Source organism: Erythrolamprus reginae, chromosome 4 (genome assembly GCF_031021105.1).
Source record: "Erythrolamprus reginae isolate rEryReg1 chromosome 4, rEryReg1.hap1, whole genome shotgun sequence".
In the NCBI taxonomy this organism is placed as follows: domain Eukaryota; kingdom Metazoa; phylum Chordata; class Lepidosauria; order Squamata; family Dipsadidae; genus Erythrolamprus; species Erythrolamprus reginae.
This window is the reverse complement of record NC_091953.1, coordinates 102,154,643-102,170,031: the sequence shown is the minus strand read 5'-3', so window position 1 is coordinate 102,170,031 and position 15,389 is coordinate 102,154,643. Positions and strand designations below refer to the sequence as shown.

Here is a 15,389-nt window from a genome sequence, read left to right as displayed (position 1 = left end):
AATTGAGATACCCTTTCCCCCTAGGCCTTTACAATTTTATGCATGGTATGTCTGTATGTATGTTTGGTTTTTATAATAATGGGTTTTTAATTGTTTTTAGTATTGGATTATTATTATATGCTGTCTTATTATTGCTGTTAGCTGCCCTGAGTCTCCGGAGAGGGGCGGCATACAAATCCAATAAATAAATAACTAAATAACTAAATAAACTGCAGTGTAGAATCTGTTGTGTTAAGCTTTTTATCCATATAGAAACTGGGTTAAAAACCAATTGCTAATGCAACATTTTTCTGCTAATTTTGCACAAGGAGTTCAGACATGTTACAGAAATTGTATTGGGAATTTTATATATTAAATTAATTTCATATTGCTCCCTCAAACATTTCTATCCTGCTCTGTAACCCAGAAATATATCTTCCTATTTTAAAATTTTAAGTGTTTTTTTCTGAATACATTTATCTAATCTTTCAAGTATGCATCTATCCAATCACTCTTCTGTTGCCGATCTACTGAATCCTATCATACTCACTATTAGAAGAGTTCCTAAGACACTTGCCAAAGAGAGGTCTTCTGCTTTTTAACATTATCATATAACTGCAATTACATATCTTCAGCATACAGTTAATTTTAAAAGGTTATTTGTGCAGTTGTTCAAAGTTATTTTGCTAGGGCATGTAACTGTATACAGTGATCCCTCTATTATTGCGAGAGTTCCGTTCCAAGACCCCTCGCGATAATCTATTTTTCGCGATGTAGGGTTGCGGAAGTAAAAACACCATCTGCGCATGCGCGCCCTTTTTTTCTATGGCCCCGCATGCGTAGATGGTGGAGTTTGCGTTCCCCGCCGCCCACGCAAAGGGGAAACCCCGATTCGGCTCCTCGCTGCTGCTGCGCTACCGAGCAGATCAGCTGCTGGGCGGCCGAAGGAACCTTCCCTGGGTCTTCCCGGCCGCCCACGCAAAGGGGAAACCCCGGCTCCTCGCTGATGCCTGCCGCTCGCCCACCCGCCAGCAAGAGGGGGAAGACTCAGGGAAGGTTCCTTCTGCCGCCCAGCAGCTGATCTGCTCGGCGCAGCAGCAGCGAGCAGACGAAGATCGGGGTTTCCCAGCCGCCCACGTAAAGGGGAAACCCCGGCTCCTCGCTGATGTCCCCGCTCGCCCGCCCGCCACCCGCCGCCCGCCAGCAAGAGGGGGAGAGATAGAGAAAAAGAGAGAAGGAAAGAAAGAGATGAGAGAGGGAGGAAGAGAGTGTGAGAGAGGAAGAAGCAAGATAGAGAAAGAGAGAGAGAGAAAGAAAGATGAGAAAGGAAGGAAGAGAGTGACGTCATCGGGTGGGAAAAATCGCGATATAGCGTTTCGCGAAGATCGAGATCGCGAAAATTGAGGGATCACTGTAGTTCAATCATTTTGGATTATAACCAATACAATTCCTTGTTGGTTGGAGCTGGTAGGAGCTGATCTCCAAAACATTTGGAGTGATCAAGTTGGCCTCTCCCAGCATTAGACAATTTGTAGTTTACGAATTTGGAAAATAAACCTTAAGCGGTTTGTGTTCTTTCGCAAAAATCTCACCAGTAACAAAAAATTGTCAAGCCATATGTATATATCAGGGGATTTAATGGTTCCAAGCCAGGGTTTTTGATATACTTCATGCACAGCTGTATACCCAATGTTCGTTACTGCAGGATGGTTCATGGCAAATGGAACGCTGATCCACTGTGAAAAGACAAAGCAGACAGTAAAATAGTGGCATAAACATTTCTGCATTTTATCTTTTTCATTCGTCATTTTTAGTTGCAAAATATTCTTGCAAGTATGCCCATGTCACTCCAACACTCCGCGGTCTGCATTGGTTGCCGATCAATTTCCGGTCACAATTCAAAGTGTTGGTTATGACCTATAAAGCCCTTCATGGCATCGGACCAGAATATCTCCGGGACCGCCTTCTGCCGCACGAATCCCAGCGACCGGTTAGGTCCCACAGAGTTGGCCTTCTCCGGGTCCCATCGACTAAACAATGTCATCTGGCGGGTCGCAGGGAAAGAGCCTTCTCTGTGGCAGCCCCGACTCTCTGGAACCGGCTCCCCCTGGAGATTAGAACTGCCCCCACCCTCTTTGCCTTCCGTAAACTCCTTAAAACTCACCTTTGCCGTCAGGCATGGGGGAATTGAGGCATTACCCCTCCCTCCCCCCAGGCCTATATAATTTATGTATGGTGTGTCTGTGTGTATGTCTGGTTTAATAATGGGGTTTTAAAAAGTTTTTTAAATTTATTAGATTTGTTATGAATTGTCTTATTGTATGCTGTGAGCCGCCCCGAGTCTACCAAGAGGGGTGGCATACAAATCAAATAAATAAATAGATAGATAGATAGATAGATAGATAGATAAACACACACACACACACACACACACACACATACCAAAATGGTTTTATTTGCATTTCTTCTCATCTTTCTACCAAATTTAACACAGAAGAGTGGTCACAATACTTGTAAAATGGAAATATAATCATTCAAAGATTAAAATATACCAATTAAAAAGGCATGGAAAGAAACATATCCAGAGAAAATAAATACTTTGTACCCACTGGCTGCAACTTTTTCCTTCACACAAATGAGATTAGGTATCAGAGTTGTATCTTAATTTAAGAAAACAAAAACGAAATGTCTTTGAGATTGAAAGACAACAAGCATGGTACTAAGTGATCTTCCTTGACCGGAAGTTTCAAAATTGGTAGCAGAAGGTCCTCTATCTGATTCCATTATGTGTGTCTGACAATGAGATAATAAAATCTAAAACCTAAAAAACCTCTTTCTGTTTAATTGGCTTTCCTTTAACCACTTAGGAGAAATTGTAGGCGACTGAAATTATTTTCCTGAAAATGTTTTGCTGACATTATCTTCTTGTGAAGGAAAGGATAATTCCATTTTCTATTTTGAATTCACATTCCACTTCTAGAATGAATGGGATCAGGGAATGGAAATTGCTGTTTTGGGAACAAAAGTTATGAAACTATAGCCTCTTATTTAAAAAGGGAACACACAACACTAGGAATATAAAACAAATTCAATGGCTCCACTCTGGTTCTTGGGACTGGTAACTCCTGGCTGTGTTAATTGGTTATAAGCGTCAGTGAATGCAGCTCAGCCTACTTAAAATAAGGACTGAGCTCCAGTTTTACAACAGTATTTATTTTCTGTGTGTGTGTATATGTGTGTGTGTACAGGCATGTTAGAACTGTAAAATGAAAAGGAAAACAGAGGCATCTGTCAACATTTACTTTCTTGCAAAGTCTCCATTGCATTGCACTTATTGATGTGACTGGGCAAATCTTTTAAATAACACAATAAGTAAACATTTACAACTACACATTTGTTAAGTATTTGGTGCTCTCTGAGCTTGGTTGTTTGCTTGCAGATATTTTATCCCCCAACTAGGTAATTTCTTTGGTGCTAGTGGGGTTTGTTCCCTGTTTATATTGTACACAGCTTGCACTGCCATTGTTGGTGGGATGTGATTTTTCTGCTTGGCAATTTCTTGATTAGAGGTTTTTTCCCCCCTTGATTGCTTGCCTGGTGCTAATCCCCACTTATTGGGTACACTCTGTTACCGAGGATCCTTCTTAGCTTTTTAAATTGTCTTTTTTGAATAGAGTGTAAATATGATTTATCTCTTGTTTCTATTGATTTACCTCTATGCGTCTATTGATGACAGATTTGTCTGAATGACAAACTCCCACAAATTCCCTAGTGTTTTTGAATTTAGTTTCATCTGGGATGCTCATGGTGTCCCAGTTGAAACTATGGTTGTAATTATTTTATTTATTTATTTATTTATTGGATTTGTATGCCGCCCCTCTCCGTAGACTCGGGGCAGCTAACAACAATGATAAAAACAGCATGTAACAATCCAATACTAAAACAACTAAAAACCCTTATTCTAAAACCAAACATACACACAAAAATACCATGCATAAATTGTAATGGCCTAGGGGGAAGGAATATCTCAACTCCCCCATGCCTGGCAGTATAAGTGAGTCTTGAGTAGTTTACGAAAGACAGGGAGGGTGGGGGCAGTTCTAATCTCCGGGGAGAGTTGGTTCCAGAGGGCTGGGGCCGCCACAGAGAAGGCTCTTCCCCTGGGGCCTGCCAAACGACATTGTTTAGTCGACGGGACCCGGAGAAGGCCAACTCTGTGGGAACTTATTGGTTGCTGGGATTCATGCGTTAGGAGATGGTTCCAGAGGTAATCTGGTCCAATGCCATGTAGGGCTTTAAAGGTCATGACCAACACTTTGAATTGTAACCGGAAACTGATCGGCAGCCAATGCAAGCCACGGAGTGTTGAAGAAATGTGGGCAAATCTTGGAAGCCCCATGATAGCTTTCGCGGCTGCGTTCTGCACGATCTGAAGTTTCCGAACACTTTTCAAAGGTAGTCCCATGTATAGAGCGTTGCAGTAATCGAACCTCGAGGTGATGAGGGCATGAGCGACTGTGAGCAATGACCCCCTGTCCAAATAGGGCCGCAACTGGTGCACCAGGCGAACCTGAACCTTGTGTTGTGAAATTAAGGAATTTTCATTGTGACTTTTGCTTGCTAGTTGGTGTTCATGGATGTGCTCTGCCAATCTACTGTCTATCTAACCTTCATAATGGCTGTTATAGTCCTTACATTTTATATTGTAGATTAGTGTTTCCCAAACTTTTGACATATGTGTATCCCTTCTGTAATAATGCTTAGTACCCCTCGTCAAAAAAATTAGATTTATTTTAATAACTATATATATATAGGTACATAACTATTAATAACTATATATATATATATATAGGTACACACACAAAATAATAATAAACAAAAAATAAAATTATTTATAATAAAATATAAATAAAGGTTATATTATAAATAACATTTATTTGGATCATTGAGAAGGATGAAATTGTTTGTGCTGAGATGACAGCACAATTTGGTTCTCAATTTGGATTGACATAATTTGGTTCTCTGGTTGTTAATTTTAATCTGAAATGCAGTTCCACGTCCAATAGTCTGTTCCTTTTTTTCAACTTAATGTCTACAAATGCTGAAAAAGCAACTTCACATAAATATGAAGTTGGAAAAGGCAAGATGTATTTCAGAACTTTTTCTGAACGCATATCCCTACCAAACTCTTCCCGGCCCCCATAGGGGTACTCGTACCACACTTTGGGAAACACTGTTGCAGATGAATCCTGTTTCTTTTGTTCTTGGACTACTAGACCTTTGGTTTACTTAAGATGTTTTGGGCTTTTTTAGTTAGTTGTGCACTACCATAATGCCACCTCTCTGTTGTTTTCGATGTATGTTTTTTAATGCATCTTTTTCATAGCTTGTGTTATGTACTATAGAGTTGGGATGGTCAGGCACAAAGTGTTCATATTTAGTTCAAGAATGAACTATGGAGACCTTGGTGTTCTCTGAACACTGTTTTTGCAGTTGTCTCATTACTATAAAATATTTTCCAACACAATAGATACTCATGCAACTTTATTAACTTTATTAAGTTATTATATGTTTACGAAAGCCTTTCAATAATAATAATAATAATAATAATAATAATAATAATAATAATAATAATAATAATAATAATATCAGATAGCCAACATCAACTTAGCATCTATCTGCAACAGCACTAATGCTTTCTCCCTCCACTACATCCTGACAAGGATTCTTGTATCCAGTAGATTCCCTTTATTCCACACATTAATCAGCATGCTCTTGTAATCTGTATTGACATGAAGTATCTACTTCCTCTGTTTGATATAAAATACAATCACTTTGGTATTACACATGGAAATGTGGATACAAAACTCACCAGTCCTAAGAAAATGCAGAACAGCTGGACCACATCAGTGTAAGCTACAGAATAAAGTCCTCCCACTAAGGTATATAGGGTTGCAATGGAGGCAGAAATAATAACTGAAAAGTTGATGTTGATGTCAATTATCACACTTATGGTGGCACCTGTAGCAAGGCAGATAAATAAATCAGATGTCTCCTAACAATTTGTGTATTTTTCAAAGCATTTCAATGTGACTGAGAAGTTCATTTTTGTACCTTTTTGTTTCTGTTTCTAAACCATTGTTTCTAACCCAAAAGTTACATGTGAGAAGTGTAGGATTTGTTTAGCACATTTGAAATGAACATGTGGTATCCAGGATACATTCCTAATACTGCTACTTAACCATTCAAACGATCCTGTTTCAAAGTTTCATGGACAAAGCATATAGCTTATGCTTGAATGTGTTGCTGTCCTTGGTCCCTACTCAATGTGCATACCGTTCCTCAGCATCTAAAGCAGTCAAATCCTAGTTCTTAATTGTAAGTTGTCCTTTTGTGAACATTTTTTTTCAATATTTGCTTCCACAATGTGAAACACAACAAAAAACTTTCACATACAGTAATTTGTATTAAAAGATAACTTGCATTTTAAATTCCCTGAAAATTGTTTAAGCCACTCAGTTTCCATCAACTCAGCAGGCAGTTTATTCTTGGTTTCTTGAGCATTATAGTTAAAAACCTCCCTGTTGCTTTCCAGATAATCAAAACACAGCTGGAAGTAAGGCTGATTATTTTATTTATTTTAAAACATGTCACTGGCAACCCACTCTATGTATATAGTTATTGGTTAATAGGTGACAAAAGACGCCGAGGACAATTCAGAGATTTATCAGAAGGATTCCGTCCCCACTAACATAATTTATTTATTATATAATTTTGCATATTGCCCCAATTTAAGATGTACAACAGGAAAATAAAGACCAATCATTGTATTTAACTGAGTTGATAAAATGAGTTTGCAATGAGGGCACAGGAACCTGTGGTAGCAATCACTTTAATGGTGGGAATAGAAGATTGTTATTGGAAATTGTTAAGTCATTATTAGGAAAGAGATGTATTAGAACTTTAAGGGTTATTTTGTCTTCTGATAGCCATATCAGCTTTAAGAAAATTTCCAGCCCTCCAAAGAACCTGGTCTTCCTTCTATGAAATACAATTAAAAATAAAAAAAATCAGCCATCATGGATAAGGTGGCTTAAGAAGGCAGGTGAGATATTAAGGGTTACTGTCAGGTGAGAAGTCTGGTGAGTTATTGAAGATTTAGTTTCTTTCTGCAGAAGAGGGCAAATGGGAAGGGACATAAAGCAATTGTCATCATAAAAAACTTACCTTCCTTACCCAGATGTTGCAGAAAAGTGATACATATTAAGTGTTTGTACTTCAGACTTTTGACAATTATTATTATTATTATTATTATTATTATTATTATTATTATTGTTGTTATTGTTATTGTTATTAATAACCTCTGTCGTCAAGCATGGGAGAACTGAAACATCTCCCTCTGCCTATGTAGGTTTTTTTGTGTATAATATGACTGTATGTATGTTTTTTTATATATTGGGGTTTCTTGTTTTTTAGACTTTTTAAAATGTATTATTGTTATTTTAGATTCTAACTATTAGATTTGTCATTATATATTGTTTTTATCATTGCTGTGAGCCGCCCCGAGTCTACAGAGAGGGGCGGCATACAAATCTAATAAATAATAATACTAACAATACTAATAATGCTAATGCTAATGCTGCTACTACTACTACTACTACTACTACTACTACTACTAATAATAATATTTATTAGATTTGTATGCTGCCCTTCTCCCAGGACTCGGAGAGGCTCACAACATAATACAATGTCACAAATCCAATATATTAAAAGCACATTAAAAACCCATTATTAAAACCATACAACTCAGACAAACCATACACAATTCTACCATAGCCTTAGTGTAGCCTAGGGGCAACTCAGTTACCCCATGTCTGGAGACATAAGTGGGTTTTGAGTAGCTTACGAAAGGCAAGGATACCACCTTGCAAACTGTTAACCTTGATTATAACTTCACTTGCATTGTTAGAATATATCAGCTTCAGTTTGTGATATTTTGTGTTGTCAGTTGTAACCAGTGATGGGCTACCAAAAGTTTTGCTACCGCACTGTAGGTGTGGCTTATGCATTTTGTTTCAACACCTTTCAGTGCAAATTGGGTGTTCTGGGGTGGAGCTCTGTTTTCGCTACCTCACTGCGTTCACCCCCATCTGGGCAGTAGCCGACCCCTGATTATCTACTATATAAAGTGTATGTACACACAGGCACGCACAGCTCTTCTAAAATTATACACATTCAACCTCATTTACTGTGATAGGAAAAACATACCCAGAGCCCAGAAGGGGGAAAAAAAGAAAAAAAAATCAAAATTTTGCTACCAGTACTGTGTACCTGAACGTACCCATAGGAGCCCACCACTGGTTGTAACTGGAAGGATATTACAGATGCCTTAGTTATGATAAATGGCTTCCTGAAGGAGGGAATATTGTTTATTTGTTTAAAGCAGGGGCTCTCAAACTTGGCAACTTTAAGATGTGTGGACTTCAAGTCCCAGAATTCTCCAGTCAGCTATGTTGGCTGAAGAATTCTGGAAGTTGAAGTCTACAAGTCTTAAAGTTGCCAAGTTTGAAGACCTCTGGTTTAAAGGATGCAATTCTTAAATCTCTTTTGAGAAGCCCATCCCAAATACCCTGGAGAGAAGGAATTATAGGTCAAATTTAACTCTTCTAATCAATGGTGAAATCTAAAATTTTCCCTTGCTAGTTCTGTGGGCATAGCTTACTTTGTAGGTGTGACTTATTTTGTGGGCATAGCTTCTGGTAGATGTGGTTTGGTGGTCAGGTTACTGGGTGGGTATGGGCAACTTGTAAAATGTGGTGAAACTCACTTAACAACACTCTTGCATAGCAACCAAAATGTTGGGCTCAATTGTGGTCATAAGTCTTTCTTTCTTTCCTTCCCTCCCTCCCTCCTTCCTTCTTCCCTTCTTTCTTTCTTCTCTCCCTCCCTCCCCCTCTCTCCCTTCCTGTTTCTTTATTTTTTTCTCTCTTTTTTCTTGTCTCTACAAGAAAAAAGAGAGAAAAAAATAAAGAAACAGGAAGGGAGAGAGGGGGAGGGAGGGAGAGAAGAAAGAAAGAAGGGAAGAAGGAAGGAGGGAGGGACAGTCCTTCCTTCCTTCCTTCCTTCCTTTCCTTATTTCCTTATTTCCTTTCCTTCCTTCTTCCCTTTTTTCTTTCTCCTCTCTCTCTCTCTCCCTCTCTCCCCCTTCCTGTTTCTTTCCCTTTCTCTTTCTTTTTTTCTTATCTCTGTCTCACTTTCTTTTCTCTCTCTCTTTTCCTTTCTAAGAGGAACCATTAATTTTTCCATGGCTGAGAAACAGCACTATTGGAGAGAGGCCTTTGTGCCACGTGCCTCCCCTGGGTTACATCACAGCTGGGCTTCTGTCACCAGCCGGGATTGCACTGAAAAGGCTCTTCCTTGGGCCACAGTTGCTCAGCAATACATCACCGCATCTGCCTGATAATGTTACTGACCAGTCCACTGGAAAAGCCTCGCCTGTGTTTTTTAATGCCTATTTGAAAACAATGGGGAAGAAAATCTGATATATATTTTTTTTGCTGGGCAGTATGCTGATGGACTGAAATTTTAGGAAATTTTATACTTTCCTTCAATGTCTGCCGGAAGTCAGTAATAAACTGGAAGAGGGACAGTACATTGAAATAAAATCCAAACAGGATAGAGGTGCTCATTTTGAATGTCTAGACATCAAAAATCATGGTACATGTGTATATTTAGAATGGAAATATACTCTCTTAAAAAGAGCACATCATAGTTTAAAAGCAAGCTTCTGGAGCAAATCTTTCCCGATCTTTACAGATTGATGAAACAGCCTGGAATGTCTTTTATCAGCTTTTGTTAATATGTCGAGTCCATTTCTGAAAGAAAATGGCCTTAAAAATGTGGTATTTGTATTGCACGGGGCAGCCTTTCAGAAGGAGGTTTAGAGATTTATCTTGGGGTTTGCCTTTAACATAGCCATCTTAGAGACTTCTTGTCTTATGAAAAAATTAATTGATGGGCATTAAGATCTTTAGATAGGTCCAAAAGTTGAGTCCTGGCAACTGGACTTATTACTCAACAGACAACTCTACCTGGATATCTGGAAATCTTCATCAACATATTTAGATAGGTTTTTCTGAAAATGATCTTGCAATCAGGAACTTATATTTCTAGTGCATGAGTAAAGTCTTTCTCTATATGATGTTTGGATGGTGGAATGTCTTCCCTTGAAGTTTTGTTCATTCTAACTCTTCTTGCTTTCAAAAGAGCAGTTTAAAGATATGACATGACCTTGCCAGACTATAAGTCATAAATTAAAATTTATATTTGTTTTAATAAATATTCAAAGGCATATAATGTTATTAATTACAGACTGAGTGAAAACAGTAAAGTGATATTATCACTATTATTATATCATGGTAGTAGATGAACCATTTTGCTATGAAAGGGTTTTGAAATACCCAGATTTTTTTCTAAATTAATTGTGTTTTGTACTGTATTTATTGTTTGACATTTGTTGTGTTTTATTTTTACTGATGTAGTTCACCCAGAGTCATAAATTGTGAGTGGAACGATTTTATACAATCTAAATAGATAAATAAGTAAAGTTTTATGTCTTCAGTGGAGCTCAGGCTAGTTATTCATTGGGTACACATTTAAATGGATATACAAGTTTGCAGTAAAAAAATGTCAGCATGCACAATCCTGTATGTTGCAACTAAATAGCATATATATGTATGATATATGCACAAGTAGAATATATAGACGTTCAGATATTAATGTGTTAGCTACATAGGCCAAATGTTTTAAATGTCTAAAAATACATTTTGAATTGTGCCATCTCCACTCAAAATCTCCCTAAATCCAATTGTACAGCTAAATCCTTATGATTACTCTCCTCAAATATTGCTGTAAAAAAGAGAACACCTGGCTTTTCTACACAATATTTTGCTGTCTGTATTCTGATTAGTACTACCACACTGTAGTTATCTTTTAAATTTGGGAAGGCTTGTTCAATTTTTAAGCATTTGTTTAAAAGAACAAATTTATCAATTTGCATATTTCATCCTTATTCAGGCCTATTTTATACAATGCATTTGTTTACAAAATTTCTTACCTAGTGCAGAAAAGATGGCTGCTGCCCAGAACATTTCTCCCATCAAGGCAGGTATGAAGATAAGTCCTCCCATTCGTTTTCCATACATTTGCTGAAATGGATCCAACATTGTCACATACCCTTTGGAACGCATGGGCTTTGCAAAAAACAAGCCACCTAAAAGATTTGTTTAAAAAATTGAATTTGAATTATTTTTTGGGATCAAGTAGTCAGCTGTAAAAATGGAGGATGTTTGATTTAATATATGTAATATCAATCTGCTTAGGAGAGACATAATTAATATCTAAATAATTTTCCATAATATAACAATTCAATAAGTCTTCTCTATGATTGTTAATGTGACTATATAGTAATGGAATTGAGTTCTTATACGTTACTATTATTGATTGATAATGACTAGTGGAACATTATAATCAAGTCTTTCAGCAAAATAATAAAAATTATTTAGTTTAGTTAGTCTTATGTAGAGCAATTATCCCAACTGAGGGGAAAAATCTATAGTGAAAAGTAGTAATTTGTTACAAAACTGGGTTGGGGATATTAAAGCAAAGGTTGTATTTCCATTTGCTTAAATGCTTTAATTTTTACTCCTGCCTTGAAAAGGAAGTTGGACAATGGCTTAAACCAGTGGTTCCCAAATTCTTTCAGTCTACCTCCCCCTTGGTGCTACAAACTTATCCTCAGTTCCCCACTTCCTTCCTACCAGCTTTCTTTCTCCCTTCCTACCATCATTTTTCTTTCTTTCCTTCTTCTTTCCTTTTTCCTTTCCTTCCCTTCCTCCTTTCTTTTTCTGTCTGTCTTCCCTCCTTCCTACTCTCTCTCTCTCTCTCTCTCTTTCTTTCTTTCTTTTCTTCTTCTTCCCCTTCCCTCCCTCCCTCCTTTCTTTTTCTTCCTTCCTTCCTTCCTTCCTTCCTTCCTTCCTTCCTTCTATCTTTCCCCATCGAGGAAGGCTGGTGGGGAAATGCAGATGATTGTCTCATTGGTGTCTTGGCCAAGGAAGAGGAGCATGTTTGAAAATGCTATTGGAGGCAGCCCAGAACAGCTGAGCCATTCCTGTGGGGAGTATGCATAGCTGCCTCTCGATTGTTCTAGTTCTGTCTCTTTCTCACGGGAAGGGGGAAAATCGGACAGGCAGAAACTGCCTGGTAAAGAGCGACCAGAATCGAGGGAATCCTTGCCTGCAACAGCTGAAAGGCAGTAAAAACCATATTTTTACTCCCAGTAAAGAGAAAAGAATGCAAAATAATGTGGCTTAAGCACCAGGAATTATGCTGTGATTGCAAGAGCGATTCCAGAACTGACAGCAAAAATATACTGTATTTTGCATATATATACTGTATACTGTATCTGGCAGGCGACTCTTGTGTGGCCATAAATAGATTGGTGTCCTAGCTTCTTGGCTGCCCAGGAATGAACCCTTGCCTCTTAGCCCCACCCTAAGGCATCCCCCCCAGGGGGCGGTACCACCCACTTTGGGAACCCCTGGCCTAAACTATCTCAAGCATTTGATTCTATATTTTAGAAAAATCAACAGTACCTAATTTTCATAACTTTTCACTTGTTTAGTAAATAGTTTAATCTAAAAGTGACTAATTCGTGATGCTACTCAATATGGAGAGGAAAATAAGAGAATGGTCCTCCCCTAGGTTTCCCTTACATTTTTAAAAAAACTGTCCACAACAAAAACCATTAACCATGAGATTTTGACAAGAATGTTGTACTTAATATCTTGGTACAAGATACGTGAACATAGAAACATAGAAGACTGACGGCAGAAAAAGACCTCATGGTCCATCTAGTCTGCCCTTATACTATTTTCTGTATTTTATCTTAGGATGGATATATGTTTATCCCAGGCATTTTTAAATTCAGTTACTGTGGATTTACCAACCACGTCTGCTGGAAGTTTGTTCCAAGGATCTACTACTCTTTCAGTAAAATAATATTTTCTCATGTTGCTTTTGATCTTCCCCCCAACTAACTTCAGATTGTGTCCCCTTGTTCTTGCAGATACCATATCTATTTCTGGCTCCACCCATCCTCCTGAAATCCATTTACAAAGAAAGAAAAACACAGCAACAGATATTCATAGTATATTGACTTCAACTTTATCTTTGTCATTTTAAGAAGATAGGCTTCTTCTGCTTTGTTTCCATCTTTAGCTTACCCAAAATCAGGCTAAGTGAATACCCAATGGGTGCCTGAGCCCAGGCAAGTCCAACTTCTGGAATATACACGGCTTCAGCTGTTCCATTTATATAGCCGCCTCCAACCCAGGTGGCTGTGGAAGAATGACGTTCATTACCCAATGGATGGAGAAAGCAAAACTCAATAATTGATTTGCGCAGCAAAAATAATATAACGAAGAATATTGCACAAAGTTGAGTGTCATCTAAAGACCTATATTTAATTAGTTGTTAAAATGAGTTTGCAATGAGGGCACAGGAACCTGTGGTAGCAATCACCTTAATGGTGGGAATAGTAGATTGTTATTGGAAATTGTTAAGTCATTATTAGGAAAGAGATATACTACCTTTGAAAAGTGTTCGGAAACTTCAGATCGTGCAGAATGCAGCTGCGAGAGCAGTCATGGGCTTTCCCAAATATGCCCATGTTACACCAACACTCCGCAGTCTGCATTGGTTGCCGATCAGTTTCCGGTCACAATTCAAAGTGTTGGTTATGACCTATAAAGCCCTTCATGGCACCAGACCAGATTATCTCTGGGACCGCCTTCTGCTGCACGAATCCCAGCGACCAGTTAGGTCCCACAAAGTGGGTCTTCTCAGGGTCCCATCAACTAAACAATGTCACTTGACGAGACCCAGGGGAAGAGCCTTCTCTGTGGCGGCCCCGGCCCTCTGGAACCAACTCCCCCCAGAGATTAGAATTGCCCCCACCCTCCTTGCCTTTCGTAAGCTGCTTAAAACCCACCTCTGCCGCCAGGCATGGGGGAATTGAGATACTCTTTCCCCCTAGGCCTTTACAATTTTATGCATGGTATGTCTGTATGTATGTTTGGTTTTTATAATAAGGGTTTTTAACTGTTTTAGTATTGGATTATTATTATATGCTGTTTTATTACTGTTGTTAGCCACCCTGAGTCTGCGGAGAGGGGCGGCATACAAATCCAATAAATCATAATAATAAATATAATAATAATAATAAAACTTTAATATCTACACCTACTAAAAATTAATAGGTGTAATCTATTTAAATAAGTAATGGGAAAGAGAAAAATAAATAAAAGTACAATTTAACTAGCTTTTACCTGCTTCTAAATGCTAGCCTAAATGTTCATGTTATGTTGTCTTTTCTTAGACTCTTTTTAAATTTCTTAAGCTCTGTATTTCTATAAAAGTCTCATCTTCACTCACAGAAGAAATGGCAATGAAGTACTGTTAAGTAGCTATTTTCTGAGTATCTAGTTAACTGATTCTCAATAGCATCACTACCATACTGAGCACTTTAGTGCAGTTCACAAAGATATGCACTGTTAGTCAAGCTGGGAGAATGTTTAGATTTTAGTGAAATTCTGCATTATAATGGCAGTGATTAAGTCTCCTATTGGTTGCCTTTAAAAAATATTTTAAGAACTAAGAAATACATCATGGATCCACACTCATTCATAATAGCCATCATTGACCCTGTGATTTTTCTGAAGAGACATTCAAGATTATCAGTTGTTGTTAAACAATAGGATCTCCTATTCTTGGACTGAAATTCTTGGCTGGACACAAGAAGAACGTAGAGTGAGATCATCATGTAATAATGAGCCATCTCTTTTTTTCCAAAAGGAGTACAGGCAATCCTCAACTTAATGATCAAAATTAAGCCCAAAATTTCTGCTGCTAAGTGAAAAATTGTTAAGTGAGTTTTGCTTCACTGTAGGATTTTTCTTGCTATAGCTGTTAAGTGAATCACTACATTTGTTAAGTTAGTATCATCGTTATTAAGTGTACCTGGCTTCCCCATTGACTTAAAAAGTCATCAGTCAATTTTTTTCAATTCCACTTTGAAAGTCACTAAATTAACTGTTGTAAGTTGAGGATTACCTGTATAGATATTCTAGTCTACAAAGAGTCCTCAACCTGCAGTGATTTACTTTAAACAATGGGGCAAGAACAGTTGTAAAATGGGACAAACTCACTTAACAAATGTTTCACTTAACAACATAAATTTTGGACTCAATTGTGGACTACCTGTATTTTAATGGTCAACGATCAGATTGGCATTCTCTGACTTTCTTCCTTCTTCATTTCTGTCCCTATATATGGTATTCCAGTTAAAAACT

General features: G+C 38.0%; 1 protein-coding gene across 1 annotated transcript in view; it reads right to left on the bottom strand.

Moving 5' to 3' along the window:
• The window catches only part of SLC5A7 (solute carrier family 5 member 7), a 33,732-nt gene that overhangs the window by 11,071 nt on the left and 7,272 nt on the right, over nucleotides 1-15,389 (bottom strand). Inside the window, exons 3-6 of the mRNA XM_070751845.1 lie at nucleotides 13,263-13,376; nucleotides 11,096-11,251; nucleotides 5,852-6,000; nucleotides 1,572-1,715 (exon numbers count right to left, since the gene is read on the bottom strand). Coding sequence (XP_070607946.1) covers nucleotides 1,572-1,715; nucleotides 5,852-6,000; nucleotides 11,096-11,251; nucleotides 13,263-13,376 — 563 coding nt within the window. The remainder of the gene's footprint in view (nucleotides 1-1,571; nucleotides 1,716-5,851; nucleotides 6,001-11,095; nucleotides 11,252-13,262; nucleotides 13,377-15,389) is intronic.